The sequence below is a fragment of the Gastrolobium bilobum genome, unplaced genomic scaffold (genome assembly GCF_033153095.1).
Source record: "Gastrolobium bilobum isolate Gb01-03AN ecotype WA unplaced genomic scaffold, APGP_CSIRO_Gbil_v1 utg1014, whole genome shotgun sequence".
Taxonomy (NCBI): domain Eukaryota; kingdom Viridiplantae; phylum Streptophyta; class Magnoliopsida; order Fabales; family Fabaceae; genus Gastrolobium; species Gastrolobium bilobum.
In genome coordinates, this window is record NW_026896158.1 from 4,196 (window position 1) to 20,234 (window position 16,039).

At 42.1% G+C, this 16,039-nt stretch overlaps 1 protein-coding gene across 1 annotated transcript; it reads left to right on the plus strand.

The window, feature by feature from the left end:
- Positions 1 to 5,949: 5,949 nt before the first annotated feature.
- LOC133298068 (cytochrome P450 89A2-like) lies at positions 5,950 to 7,504 on the plus strand. The gene has a single exon (XM_061497307.1). The coding sequence runs from the start codon at positions 5,950 to 5,952 to the stop codon at positions 7,498 to 7,500; it is 1,551 nt and encodes a 516-aa protein (XP_061353291.1). The 3' UTR covers positions 7,501 to 7,504.
- The last annotated feature ends 8,535 nt before the right edge of the window (positions 7,505 to 16,039 follow it).

A 16,039-nucleotide genomic window follows, 5' to 3' on the forward strand; every position in this document is an offset into this window, starting at 1 on the left:
CAGCAAGATGCGTGTCCTATAGAAAGGGACTTGCATGTTATTCTGAGGTATTGAATTGAAATATACAGATTCTCGAATTTCTTTCCTCTCTTGTTTTCCATTGTTCTTTTGATTTCGCCTGAGATATCCAAATAGGATCCGCTATCCTATCATTGGTGCTTTCATCTCTTTGGAATTCAATAAGATTTCATTATGCGTGTTCAGGATCTGGCGGATGAATTTACTGCGTTCCAGACTCGTATCGATCGTAGTTTGGAGGACATGCAAGCTAGGGTTGAACAACGTTTCAATGAACACCAGAATCAATTTCTCAGTCTCTCTGTGCAAATGCAAGAAATACATGCAGCGGTGGTTGGATCCACGGCTCATGCACATGGTGCTCCTTCCGTTTCTATGCACGATTTGGGCGGAACATCACATCCGCGATTTGGTACTGACGATCCCCGTTCGTTTATGAAGTCTATTCGAATGGAGTTGCCACTCTTCAACGGAACAGATCCGAATAGTTGGATCTTCCGCGCGGAGCTTTATTTTGGTCTGCAACAAGTTCCTGATTCGATGAAGGTGAAATTGGCGGGAATGCGCATGGAAGGTCTAGCAGGTCCTTGGTTTCAGTGGTTATTCAATGGTGGTTCTGTTCAATCCTGGGAGCAATTAAAACTGGCAATTCGACAGCGATTTGGTGGCACGGCATATACCGATTTGAGGGGCGTTCTTTCGAAGCTCACACAGGAAGGAAGCTTGAATGATTATATTAAAAATTTCGAGGCATTGATCAATCAGGTCACTGATTTTTCTGACGAAATTTTAATGAGCTTCTTCGTATCTGGTTTACTTCCAGATTTACGAAGAGCTATTCAGCTCCATTCCCCCACCACTCTTCACCAGGCAATGCAGCTATCACTTACTTATGATGCTCATTTCGTGGAGTTAAGATCTTCTTTTACATCTGCAGGTAGTAAGAAGAGTTTTGTTAAGAGCTCTTATACAGTGGAGCAACCCAAACCACTGACTGCCATATTACCGAGTGACAAACCTGCCTTACCTGCTCTACCATCTAATGTTCCTTTTAAGAAATTGAGTACTGAAGATTTACGCAAAAAGAGGGAGTTAGGATTGTGCTACACTTGTGATGAGAAGTGGAATTCTCGCCATAAGTGTCCTGCCAAACTTTTCTTGTTGGTGGGTGACGTTGATGATCAATTAGAGGAACCTGAGGAACAGATTGTGTGGCAACCTGAGGTAGCACACGAAGATAGTCATGAAGCTGCCTTACATTCTTTAAAAGGGGAAATGAATCCTCGAGCCCTTCAGTTTCGGGTTACATTCAAAGGTCAGTTCATTGCCATTCTTATTGACTCTGGAAGTTCTCACAATTTTATCCAGAAACAACTAGTGGATGCTGCAGGTTTGTCTACTATAAAAGTTCCTAGAATACGTGTTTTTATGGGTAATGGGGAGTTCCTAGTGTGTGATAGGAAATGTTTGAATGTGCCATTGGTGATCCAAGGTTATAGTTTCTGTGTTGATCTGTGGGTTATCAATTTGTCTGGATTTGAAGTGATTCTGGGTATTTCTTGGCTGAGTAATTTGGGCAGGGTCATTCATGACTATTCTGAGTTGTCTATGGAGTTTGTGTATCATGACAAAAGGGTGATTTTGCATGGAGACTTCATTGGTCGAAAGGAGAAAACTGTTGTTCCACAATGTTTAACATTCACAGGTGAAGTGATGCAGTTGGTTCCTGGTATTGTACCTGAATTGTTGGCCTTGAAGGATAAAATTCCTGTTGCTGTGTGGGAGATTTTGTTACAGTTTCAATCAGTTTTTCAATTACCTCAAGGGCTGCCACCTTCGAGGAATTGTGATCATGCAATACATTTAGTTGCAGGAGCTCAACCAGTCAATGTGAGGCCATATCGATATGCTCACCATCAAAAGGAGGAAATTGAAAAGCAAGTTTCAGACTTATTGGCTTCTGGCTTCATTAGGGAAAGTAGAAGTCCCTTTTCTTCTCCTGTCTTGTTGGTTAAAAAACATGATAATTCTTGGCGAATGTGCATTGACTATAGGGCTTTGAACAATATTACAATCAAGGACCGTTTCCCCATCCCTACCATAGATGAGTTATTGGATGAACTTCAAGGAGCAAGGGTGTTTACCAAGCTTGATTTGAGGAGTGGCTATCATCAGATTTTACTAGTTCCTGAGGATACATCCAAAACCGCATTTAGAACTCATGAGGGGCATTATGAGTTCTTGGTAATGCCTTTTAGTTTAACCAATGCACCCTCCACCTTCCAGGAAGCCATGAATCACATGTTTAAACCTTATCTCCGCAAGTTCATCATTGTTTTCTTTGATGATATCCTTATATATAGTGGATCAATGGGGGATCATTATAATCACCTTGTCTTAACTTTAAGTTGTTTGCAGGAAAATCTCTTCATGGTTAAAGTCAGCAAGTGCTCCTTTGCATTGAACGAAGTGGAGTATTTAGGCCACTTGGTTTCGGGTTCTGGTGTGAAGGCTGACCCAAAAAAAATTGAGGCAATGCAAAACTGGCCCCTACCAAAAACCATCAAACAATTGAGGGGATTTATTGGTCTCACAGGTTACTATCGAAGGTTTATTAGGCATTATGCTTCTATTGCCTCTCCTCTCACAGACATGATGAAGAAGGATGCATTTTTCTGGTCAGAAGAGGCTGCTACGGCTTTTGAAGTTCTCAAAAAGGCAATGACAGAGACTCCAATCTTGATTCTTCCTGATTTTTCCTCTCCTTTTATTGTTGAGACCGATGCTTCAGCTATAGGAATAGGAGCTGTTCTGAAACAACAGAATCATCCTATAGCCTTTTTCAGCAAAAAACTTGGGCCAAGGATGCAGGTTGCTTCCACATATGTCAGGGAGCTGTATGCTTTGACCGAAGCTGTTAAGAAGTGGAGACACTATCTGCTAGGTTCTAAGTTTATAATTCGCACAGATCACAGAAGCTTGAAGGAGTTGCTCACGCAAACTGTGCAAACTAATGAACAGCAGAAATATGCCTACAAACTTATGGGATATGATTTCACCATTGAGTATAAGCCAGGCACAACTAATGTAGTGGCTGATTCCTTATCTAGATGCTTTGAAGAGGAACCTGCGGGTATGAATTTCACCCTGCTGACTGAAGTCACATTTCCTTTAATCGATCAGATTAGAGCTGAAAATGACTCTGATCCTGCGTTGAAGGATATTCGAGTGAAACTGCAGAATAATGAGTTGACCAATGCTGATATAACTGATAGGAATGGTATCTTGTACCATAAAAATCGTTATTTGCTTAGTGTAACTTCTGCTTTGAAAAATCTTATCCTACAGGAAGCACATTCCACTTTGACAGGAGGTCATGCTGGAATTACTCGAACATTCCTCCGGCTGTCTGCTTCCTTTTATTGGAAGACTATGAGGAAAGATGTTCAGGACTTTGTTGCTAAGTGTTCTACTTGTCAAATGATCAAAAATACCACTTCCCCTCCTTTGGGGCTGCTCCAACCCTTACCTGTTCCTGATGGAGTCTTTGAAGACTTGACTATGGACTTCATCACTGGTTTACCTTGGTCTAAAGGATTCAATGTAATACTAGTAGTAGTAGACCGTTTAACAAAGTTTGCGCATTTCGGTGCTTTGGCTACTCCTTACACTGCTACCAAAGTAGCTTCATTGTTTTGTGATATGGTGATCAAATTGCATGGTTTCCCTAATACCATAGTCTCTGACAGAGATTCAATCTTTTTGAGCCATTTTTGGACTCAGTTGTTCAAGAACAGTGGTACTAAGTTGAGGACTAGCACTTCCTACCATCCCCAAACAGATGGACAATCGGAGGTCACCAACCGTTACTTGGAGCAGTACCTTAGAGCATTTTGTCATGAGGAAAATCATAAATGGGCATTGTATCTAGGATGGGCTGAGTACCATTATAACACAGCTGTCCATTCTTCAATTGGAATGACCCCTTTTCAAGCCTTATATGGAAAAGTTCCATCTATGATTCCATCCTACAGTAAAGGGTCAGTGCGTGTGGAGGCTGTTGATGCCACTTTAAGTCATAGGGATGACTTGCTGAGGTACCTTAAGCATCAGCTGCAGGGTGCTCAAAATAGAATGAAAGTTCAATCTGATAAGCACAGGAAGGATGTTATTTTATCAGTAGGTGATTTGGTGTTGGTGAAGTTGCAGCCTTATAGGCAAATCACTCTAGCTAAGAGACAGTGTCAGAAACTTTCCAAGCGATACTTTGGCCCCTATCCTATTGTTCGAGTGCTAAGTCCTGTAGCTTACAAAGTTGGGCTACCTGACAGTTGTCGCATCCACTCTTCTTTCCACATCTCAGTGCTCAAACCGTTTAAAGGGGATAGTTCCACTACTGCCGTCCCATTACCTGAACTTACCAAGGAGAACCAACCAGTCCAGGTCCCATTGGCTACTGTTATGTCCCGAGTTATTCCAGTAGGACCAGAGCAACACAGACAGTGGCTTATTCAATGGACCAGCTCACTTCCTGAAGATGCTACATGGGAGTATGAAGATGATCTTCTCAGGTTTTATCCAGAATTTCCATTACCTCAGCTGAACCTTGAGGACAAGGTTCTTATTGCAGCAGGGGCTAATGATACGTGTGAAGGGCCCAAATTAAAAAGAAGAGCTGGAGCACCATCTTGGGCTAAGGATTACATTGTGTAATCAGCCCAAGATGGCCCAATGTTACTGAATAGTCTATTATAGTTAGCAAGTGTATTGTATGAGTCCTTAGCAATGTGTAATATGAACCTTTAGTAGTCTGTTGCTTATGTGGCAATTGTACAAGGCAGTTACACGGTTAGCAAGATGCGTGTCCTATAGAAAGGGACTTGCATGTTATTCTGAGGTATTGAATTGAAATATACAGATTCTCGAATTTCTTTCCTCTCTTGTTTTCCATTGTTCTTTTGATTTCGCCTGAGATATCCAAATAGGATCCGCTATCCTATCAATATATATATAAAACTTTGTATCTTGATCTTAAGTAATAAAAAATTTACCTTTCATGTCATGGTTATAATTTATATTTTTCCCATCCATTCTATTTTTACATAAAAATTCGATTTTCACAATATTAATCTTAATCGCAAGGTGGAGGTAAGGTCAGCATAATGACGCTGGAAGTAAGTTGTTGCTCTTTTCCAAGGCATGTAGAATACGATGAAACACGTGGTCGTTAAGCTTTTTTACAAAGCATGCTATATCAAATGAGTTTTTATTTATTTATTTATTTATTTTAAAAATTAAAAAACTATTTTTCGAAACGGATTTCAAACGAGCGGAATGTTTCTGACCAATAAAACACCAATGATCACAATATAAACAACGTTGACATTATTTTGAAAAGAATATTAAAAGAATTAAAAATTGAATCAATAAAAAGTCATTATTATCATAAATTTCTAATATAACTCCATATTAAATAAAGTCAACTTAGAAGTGGATACCAAAAATAAAATGTCAACTTAGAAGTGACGTACTAACATATCAGCATTGTTTTTTTTTTTGTGTGAATACATAAATAAATAAATCAATAAATCAATACTAATATGAGAAAAGTAGCGCTGATAGCATGCCTAAAAACACGCCCATGATATTGTAATTGATTTGTGTCTCCAAGGCAAATCAATCCCAATTCCTGCCACAAGTCCCCAACACCACAATGCCAATATAATGCATTGACGTCAACTTGGGCCATCCTATTTTGCCAGCCACAAGTCCCTCCTTTATCAATCCCAATGATCATGTGTTCCTTTTGTACAAGACACCAAGTTCTGGATCATTGCACCCAACACAATGAGCAACTGAAATTGCTCTTATTTGAAAACCATAAGGGCTTAGCCTAGGAGTCTCAGACCTACACTCTACTAAGACTACAACATGGAAACCTGGTTTCTGATCCTAGTTTCTTTCTGTTTCTGTGTGCTTATCAGGGCCATCCTCTGCCTTTATTCATCCACCACCAATACCAACAGCAACAAAAACAAAAGCATCAAAATCCCACCAGGACCTCCGTTCATCCCCATCATCACAACCATCTTATGGCTACGAAAACTCTCAAATCTTGAGCAAGTTCTTCGAGGCCTCCACGCCAAATATGGTCCCATCATCAGTATCCGAGTTGTCTCCCGTCCATCCATATTCATCCGCGATCGAACCCTCGCCCACCACGCCTTAATCCAAAACGGTTCTCACTTCTCCGACCGCCCCAAACCTCTTCCCACAGTAAAAGTCTTCACCAGCGAAAAACATAACTTCAGCACCGCCTCCTACGGCCCCACATGGCGCATCCTCCGCCGCAACCTCACCTCCGAGATACTTCACCACTCTCGGGTCAAATCCTTTTCCTGTGCCCGCAAGTGGGTCCTGGAAACCCTCCTCGCGCTATTGAAATCCGATTCGGAATCAAACGATTCTATACGGGTCAAGGACCACTTTCAATATGCCATGTTCTGCTTGCTTGTGTTAATGTGTTTCGGTGAAAGAGTTGACGATAAGAAAGTCAAAGACGTCGAGCGTGTCCAGCGCAAACTGCTTCTCAACCTTCATAGATTCAACATGCTAAATGTGTGGCCAAAACTCACTGCGATTTTGTTCCGCAAACGTTGGGAGGAGTTGTTGCGACTTCGTAAGGAGCAAGAAGATGTGTTCGTTCCGCTGATACGAGCGAGGAAGCAAGCTAAGGAGGGTAAAGTAAGCGATGACGTAAACGCTGTCGTTTCGTACGTGGATACTTTGTTGGATTTGGAGTTGCCTGAGGAGACACGCAAGTTGAACGAAGGGCAAATGGTTAGCTTGTGTTCGGAGTTTCTGAACGCGGGAACGGATAATACTTCCACTGCATTGCAATGGATTATGGCGAATTTGGTGAAGTACCCGCATGTGCAAGAGAAGCTTGTGGAGGAGATTAGGGAGCTGGTGGGTGATAGAGAGGAGAAGGAAGTGAAAGAGGAAGATTTGGTGAAAATGGGGTATCTCAAAGCTGTGATTTTGGAAGGGTTGAGGCGTCACCCACCGGGGCACTTTTTGTTGCCACATGCGGTGACTGAGGATGTTGTTTTCAAAGGTTACTTGGTGCCTAAAAATGGGACTGTGAATTTCTTGGTGGCAGATATTGGGTGGGACCCAGAGGTTTGGGAAGATCCTATGGCGTTCAAACCAGAGAGGTTCTTGAACCAGAACAAGGCTCAAGTTGAGGCGTTTGATTTAACTGGAAACAAAGAGATCAAGATGATGCCGTTTGGAGCAGGGAGGAGGATGTGTCCTGGCTATAATTTGGCAATGCTCCATTTGGAATACTTTGTTGCCAATTTGGTTTGGCGTTTTGATTGGAAGGTTTCGGAAGGAGGTCATGTTGATTTGACAGAAAAAAAGGAATTCACTACGGTCATGAAAAATCCATTGCATGTTCATATTTCTCCAAGGATCTAGACTCTATGTAAATAAGTTATCGGTTGATGGAAATAATTCCATGTATAGTGACCCCTCACAAGTTAGCTGTTTTCTTTTTGGACCTAATGAAATGTTACATAATATTTTATGAATTTTTTAAATTCCATTAGCCATCTATAGACTCGAAATTGAATAATAGGACATGCAGACATACACATAAGATCATATACTTATATATTTATCTAGAAAGACGCAAGGTTATGCAGGATTAATTATTTTAGATAAGAATGCTTGAATCAATTTTGTACCGTTGGATCTGTATAACGAAGTTCTCATATAAATGAACAGAACAATAGAATACTTCTCCCAAATCTATCAAATTATGTCCAATTTTGAGTACACTTTAATATGATTTCGTGTAATTCCGATTATTGAAAAATGTTACTTTATAATATAACTATTCGCTTTTGCTCTTCTTAGTTGAGTCTAATTGATATATTATCTTTGTGTATTTAACTATTCACTATCTTAGCTTTGTACATGCTGAATCTCTTTAGAATCTTCTCAATGTATTTTTCTTGACTCAGCCACAGTAGCTTTTTAGGTCGGTCTTGGGTAATTTTGATTCCGAGTGTCTACTTGTAGGGCCGATGTCCTTCATCGCAAAGGACGAGCTTAACGCCTTCATTAGGGCGACTATCCTCGTCTTGTCTTGCCTTACAATTAGCATGTCGCCAAAATAAAACTGCAAAAGTAGAAAATCTCTAGCTTTATACTTCTTGACAAACATACAGAGGTCGGCTTCAATCTTCACAAACTTGTTCAGTTATAAAGGATTCAAATTTTTTGTACCACTAACGAGAGCTTTTTTTAAGCCATATAGGCTCTTTTTCAAATGGCAGACTAAATCTTCTTGTCCCGGAGTTTGGAACCTTTCAGATTGCTCTATATATATATATATATATCTCTTCTTCTAGGTCTCCGTGAAAGAATGTGTTCTTCACATCTATTTGTTATACTTCGAGCTCCATTGAAGTCGTCATGGCTAACACGGTTCAGACCGAAATCATTTTCACCATCAAAGAAAAATCTCTTCAAGTTAACTCCTTTATTTTGATTATAACCTTTCACTGTAATCCGAGCTTTGTATCTCGGTTTCTAGCCATTTTCTTCATGCTTAATTTTGTAAATCCACTTGTTCTTTAGAGTTCGTCTTCCTTGAGGCAACACGGTTAATTTATAAGTCAATTTTTCATGCAAGGACTTTGTCTCCTCCTAGATTGCCTTTTCTCATTCTTCCTTATCTGAGCTCATCATAGCTTTGTGGTTTTTCTTCTTTAGCAACAACATTATATTCATCAGAAAGGTACCTTGTAGAAGGTTGTCTCACTCGTGTAGAGTATTTGGGTTGTTCTTCAGGTTGAGAATCCGAATCATCATGCTCATCTTGGACTTCATTATCTCGGATCTTAACATCAACTTCAATAGTTGGCTGTTCATGTTGCTGGTCATCTTCATCATTTTCTTGATTTTCTCCCCCTGCTTCAGCTCAAACTAGAGGGACGGGTTTTTTGTAACACCCCGTGTGCACCCGGTGTATTAAACATACATATGGAGTAGCGCTGCTAAATAAATGCAGAAGCTAACTTTTTCTTTTTGTAAGAACCTGCACCGTTAATTAAGGAAATTAATTAATCAATTATGTTAAAATAGGAAATGATTTCATAATTGAACCTAATAATTATTAAGAGGCTTTAATAATTATGATAAGTGATTAAGAATGCTGAAAGTCGCTTTTCGGAAGAAAAGTGCAGATACCGGTTCTGCTAGTCGGTACAAATGCGTACCGAAAAAGTATCCCAGAAAATTAAAGTAAGTGCATGATAATTACTAGAATAATATGTAGGACTTGTAAAACGAGTTTCAAGTTAAAATAATGAGAACTGGTGCCAGAAACTGATACTGGCTATGAAAAGCGCGTACCGGAAAGGTGCTCCGAAAAATAAAATAAAATATGATAATTCTTGTAAAATTGAGTAGGTTAAGAATCCAAAGTTTGGGATTAAAATGCTAAGCGTAGCAATTAAAGTTAATACTGCGTGTTTTATTCTTAAGTGGCTATATAAGTGCATTTTGCACAAAACCCTAGATAACCACCAGCTGCTACGTGACTCTTTTGGAGGGGCTGGACTAATGCTACTGTTCCATTGCCTTCTTACTCCATTTCTTGCTCCAAGTTGTCACCTTTACACCATCTCTTCATCTCTAAACACCACCACCTTGGGTGGGTTGGTCTTGTGAGGTTGTGAGTGACTTCCTTGCTGAGTTGTAGCTTCTGGTTGAGGGTGAGGAGGTGCTGACTTTGAGAGTTGGTTTGTGGGAGCTTGGAAGTGGTATTTTGAGCTTCAAGTGTGAACCTTTGTGAAGAAAAACCTAGACTTGTTGCTCCATTTTCGTGTCCTTGTGTGGTCTGAACTTTGAGGCTTGTTGGAGAGCTCCAAGAGCACCTCTTGGTTCTGTTTCAAGCTTGGGTAAGTGGCTCTATCATTGAACTTGAGTTTAAGTGTCTAAAAATGGAACCTTGATGCATGTTATGGGCTTAAGATGATAACCTAACGTTGGGTAATGTCAAACACACCTAGGAATGCATGTTTAGGCTCCTGTAATCGATAAAAGTTGGACCTTTAAGCTGGAATTTCGCGAAATGCAGAATCTGGGTTCTGTCGCAAAATATCCGGATATTTTGTTGTGAATATCCGGATATTGATATCCAGATATGGATATCCGGATATTGATATGCGGATATGGAGTTCTGGATATCCGGATATTGATATCCGGATATGGCCAGTGAGATATCCGGATATTGATATCCGGATATGCCTCTGACGAATATCCAGATATTCTGAGATTTCGTAGAACAGTAGTTGTGCTGTGTGTACAGTAGGCTATTGGGGGTTTGTGGACCCTAGATTGATGAAGTCAGAATCATGTGATTAAGGGCTTATGGCTTGTGTGAAGCCTTAAGACGTAAAACGTAATGGAAAGGTGCATGTTTATTGATATATTATAGGTCCATAACAGATTGTGAATCTGCTGTGTTTGGACTTTGAGCTGTGGACTCTTGGCTTTGGGTGTTAGGTTGCAAGGTAAGCTTTCGTGTCCTTGGTTTAGCCATGTTGTGGTTCCACCATGTCCCATGGGGGTATAGTTATATGCATGCTGTGTTACATGCTTTTGATGTTTTGGAAATCCTGTTGAGCTGTTATATGCTAGTGCTTTTATGATATGCATGTGGTGTTCCACCTATACGGTAAGCCTGAGTATGTAGTACATACAATATGGTGAGGCTGTGGGTGAGGTGCAAGCGGTGTTCCTTGTACTACATGTAGGTATAGACGTATTCCTGCATTTCTCTGGCCAGTAGAATAGTGATAAACACACATGGCATGAATATCTGTTGCACTGCATAGTTTTGAGAACTTATGTTGAATTAATGCTTTTAGAACGTATATTGCACATGTAAGTGAGCTTGGGGTGGAAGATCCTTGAGGACCCCTTGTCTTACTGAGATTTCTAGTTTAGAGATCTCACCCCACGTTTGGGGAATGCTTATTTCAAGATCAGGTAATGTGGGGGTTGAGGCCCCAAGCGGCAGGAGGCCGGAGCTGAGTTAGATATTGATGATATTACATGCTGACATGTTGGAAGCTGGTTATGCTTGCTGCTTTTATGCGTTTAGCTTCATTTTATGATTTTGGATTATCTTGTTGAGGCTCTGTCGTTTATGTTGTTGATTTGGTGAGCATGGGGATTGTCCATGCCACGTAGACTTGTTATGTCTTGTTTTAGTTGGAGTTGTAATAATGTATCAGGATTATTGTCTGGATTACGTGATGTAATGCCGTGACTTTAGATACTCACTTTATTTATATATTGAGGTATTTCAGTAGATGTCTTATTGCAATTTACATATTGGCATTGTTTTTATGAAATTGATTAAGTAATCAACTTGGCTAAGTATGATGACGTCATAATTGAAAAGAAAAAGATATTCCGTATTTTTAATTAAGCGCAACTTAATACGATAATATGATAACATTACCGGGTATACACAGGGTGTTACATTTTATGGTATCAGAGCGACGGTTCTAGGGAAAAGCCTGTATGTATTGCAATGATTAAGATGTTTGGTTGTGTCTGTCTTGTGTGTTTGCTCCGTTGGGCTTTATTATGATGATGCATATGTGATCACACTGCGTGGGCCTGATCAACTCATAATGTGTGTAACTTGTGCAAGAGTCATGGTAATACCCAGGAGAACACGAGAGACTGTTGAGGGTCAATCCGACCCAAATCCTAACTGCATTGGCTGAGATGCATGAGGCCACTAGATTGGCCAACGTGGCAATGATGAACGCTGCTAGAGAAGCGAACCAGAAGGCCACGGAGGATGCTCTTGAGGCAAATCGGTTGGCGAACATGCCTTGATGAGGGCCATGTTGGAGGAGATGAGAGTGGGTCCAGCTGTTGGTCAGTTCCCACCGCCACCACCTCCACCGCCACCACCGCCGCCTCCACCTAGTGTTCAGGATGAGACCCTGAGTCACATTGGTAGTGCTACACATGATGTTGGGGTGATGGAACCCTTTGTGGAGCCCACTGAGGACAGAGATACGATTGATCGCCGGCTAAATGCTTTCCGTAAGGATAAGCCACCTACTTTCGATGGGTCTTATGATCCCATTGCTGCTGCAAGATGGCTTCAGGCGCTAGACAAGATCTTTTGGGGTCATGCAGTGTTCCGATCCGCAGAAGTTGATGATCGTTACTTACATGCTAGAGGGCGATGCCCATGAGTGGTGGACGAACACTTCTCATGTCTACGAGATGCAGGGCCATGTGATGACTTGGCCATTCTTCGAGGATTGTTTTCTGGGTCACTACTTCCCCTACGATGCGCAGGAGAGGAAGCAAGGAGAGTTTGACAGGTTGGTTCAGGGCTCGTTGTCTGTTGACGAGTACCTGGCCAAGTTCAATGAGCTGGTGAAGTTTTCACACTTCAGGATAGCGAGGCCTACTCCTACATTCTTGGCTGCTAAGTTCCACAGAGGACTTAGTGAGGATATTGCTGGTTACCTTGCTGGTTCTGCTTCGAGAGACTTTGCGACACTGGTTCAGCAGTGTCGTGATATTGAATATTTCTACAACACGAGTAAGGCCAAGAGGGCCAAGATAGCCGAGACGACGATGAAGGTAGCTGGTAGTTCCACTTCTTGGAGAGACAGGAAGTTTGGGAACAAGGGAAAAGGAAAGCAGATGGCAACTCGGCAAGCGCCGAATCAGTTCAAGAGGACTTCTGCTCAAGGGAGTGCAGCGAGACCTCTTACTCCCAGGTGTTCGGGATGCGGGAAGACTCATTTTGGATTGTGTTCTACCGGTCAGTTGATTTGTTTTCAGTGTGGCAAGGAGGGCCACTTCTCCAGAGATTGTCCGTCGGCGACAGCGAGAGCGGCAGCAGTTCAGGCAGTGCCGCTACAGATGGTTCCCCTTCCACCTACTTCGGCACCGACAGTGCCACCGTCTACAGGACGTGCTTATACTCTGGATTGTCAGCAGTCGGATCGATCTCCGAACCTAGTCAGAGGTACTGTACTATTGGTGCATCATCTGTTGATGTCTTGTTTGACTCTAGGGCTACGCATTCGTTTGTTGCAACCCCGATTGCTGTGGGGCTTGAGTTACCCATGTCTGTGCTTTCTCCACCGTTGCGGGTGACCACCGCCACCGGAGAAAAAGTGTGATTCTACCACTATACATCAAGATGTCGTGTTTCAGTGGGAGGGCCGTGAGTGCTCGGTAGATCTGATAGGATTGTCGATGGCCAACTTGAAGGTTATTCTGGGCATGGATTGGTTGTCCAGGAACTGTGCATTGATTGACTGTTGTGCCAAGCGTGTGGTGATGTCTCTGTGTGACTCCACAACCAGTTCCTCATCGTACATTCGTTGCTGCAGGCTAGGAGAGCCTTGAGAGCAGGGGCATTTAGTTATGTCATGTTGGGAGGTTTGGTGAGTGGTACACAGGAGGATATCATTGGCATTCCTGTGGTGAGGGAGTTCCTCAAGGTGTTTCCTGAGGAGATTCCTGAGTTTCCGCCATAGAGGGAGATAGAGTTCTCCATAGATCTGTTGCTTGGTGTGGGGCAATTTCTTTAGCTCCATACCGGATGTCGCCACCGGAGTTGGCAGAGCTGAAGAAGCATATTGAGGATCTTTCAGCAAAAGATTTCATTAGACCGAGTGTGTCTCCTTGGGGACCACCGGTTATCTTTGTGAAGAAGAAGGACGGGACAATGCGATTGTGCACCGACTACAGGCAGCTGAACAAGGTGACAATCAAGAAAAAGTATCCCCTTCCTCGGATTGATGATCTATTGGATCAGCTCAGGGGTGCTTGCGTGTATTCTAAGATTGATCTCCAGTCCGGATACCATTAGATTCGGGTGAAGCCGGAGGATGTCCTGAAGACCGCATTTCGCTCGAGATACGGTCATTTTGAGTACTTGGTGATTCCGTTCGGTCACACCAATGCACCTGCTGTGTTCATGGATTACATGAACCAGATTTTCTAGCCGTACCGGGATCAGTTTGTGATCGTCTTCATTGACGACATTTTGATTTACTCCAAGATGGAGGAGGAGCATGTGGAGCATTTGAGAACTGTTCTGGAAGTGCTAAAGGAGAAGAAGCTGTATGCGAAGCCTTCCAAATGTGAGTTTTGGCTCAAGTCTGTGAAGTTTCTTGGGCATGTTATTTCTGCTGTAGGAGTTGTAGTGGATCCGAACAAGATCGAGGCCGTACTGGATTGGGAGAGACCCAAGACAGTTACGGAAGTGAGGAGCTTTCTGGGTTTGGCAGGTTACTATCGAAGGTTCTCCACGATGGTTCTCCCTATGACTCGCCTTACTCGGAAGGAGACTCCATTTGTCTGGACTCACGAGTATGAGGAGTGCTTTCAGGAGTTGAAGGAGAGATTGACTACTGCACCTGTGTTGGTTCTTCCTGATCCTGCACTCGAGATTGAGCTTTACACCGACGCCTCCGGGTAGGGGCTAGGGTGTGTGTTGATGCAGTTGGGCAAAGTGATTGCCTATGCTTCGAGGCAGCTGAAGCCTCATGAGGAGAACTACCCTACTCATGACTTGGAGTTGGCTGCTATTGTGTTTGCTTTCAAGATTTAGAGGCATTATCTTTTTGGTTTGAGGTTTCTGGTGTTCAGTGACCACAAGAGTTTGAAGTATCTTTTCGATCAGAAAGAGTTGAACATGAGGCAGAGGAGATGGATGGAGTTCACGATTGTTTGACACTATTCTGACTCCGGTGTTCAATAGGCCAAATTCAAGTATACTCAGGCCAACAGTGGAGGCAAACAATTTTCTGCCGAAGCCATCTTTGATTACTTTGGTGGAGAGGGCTCAATTTTCTGGTGCTGAGGAGGAAGACCCTCATGAGTTCATAGATCGATTTCTGATGATCTGTGACACTACTAAGCACAATGGAGTGTCTGCTGATGCTATCAGGCTCCGACTGTTCCCTTTTGTTGTTAAGGGAAGAGCTCTCAGATGGATAGAAAGGCAACCAGCTAATAGTATCATGACATGGGAAGACTTGTCAACAAAGTTCTTTGCCGAGTTCTTTTCTATGGAGAAGTACAACCAGCTGGTGAATGAGATCACAAACTGGCAATTTTCTTTAATGGCATCTCTCCTGAAACAAGGCTGGTGATTAATAGTACAGCTGGAGGTTCTATTCGGCAGAGTACATCTGAACAAGCTATTGACTTGATCAAGAAACTGGCAAGAAATGAGAATGAGATTTTCCCAGTTCAAGCAAGAAGAGGAGTGATAAAGCTGGAAAACAATGAGGCTATGCTTGCCGAACAAAAGTTGTTATCCAAAAAGTTTGACAGCTTGAATGAGAAGTTTGAGAAATTGCAAGTGTCCAAGGTTCAATCAACTTCTATGATGTGTGAGTACTGTAGAGAGGCTCACGAGTCTATTGAATGCCCTACTCTAATGGGTGATAATCCACAACAGTTGCAAATAAATGGGGTTTGGTATGAGCAGAAGCCCCAACAAAATTTTCCAAGAAATCAGAATTTTCCTGGCGGAAATAATTTTCAGAGGAGAGGTCAAGGAGGTGGTCTTGACTATAGTTCCAACAACTATCTGCAACCTCCTCCTATTCCACAGAAGGAACCTTCTGATTTGGAGAAGTTAATTGGACAAATGGCTCAACATTCTAATGCTTTCATAGAGGAGACTAGAGCCAATACCAAGAACATAAATGCTTTCATGGAGGAGACTAGAGAAAATACCAAAAACACCAATGCCTCTATTAGGAACTTGGAGAATCAAATTGGCCAACTGGCTAAGGAATTTGCGGAAAGAGCTCCAGGTACCTTCCCTAACAATACAGTTACTAATCTCAAGGAGGATTGTATGTTTGTCATAACTAGAAGTGGTAAAGTGGTGGCAGCTCCAGAAAAGCCAAGCACAAATATGGAAGCTAATGAGAAG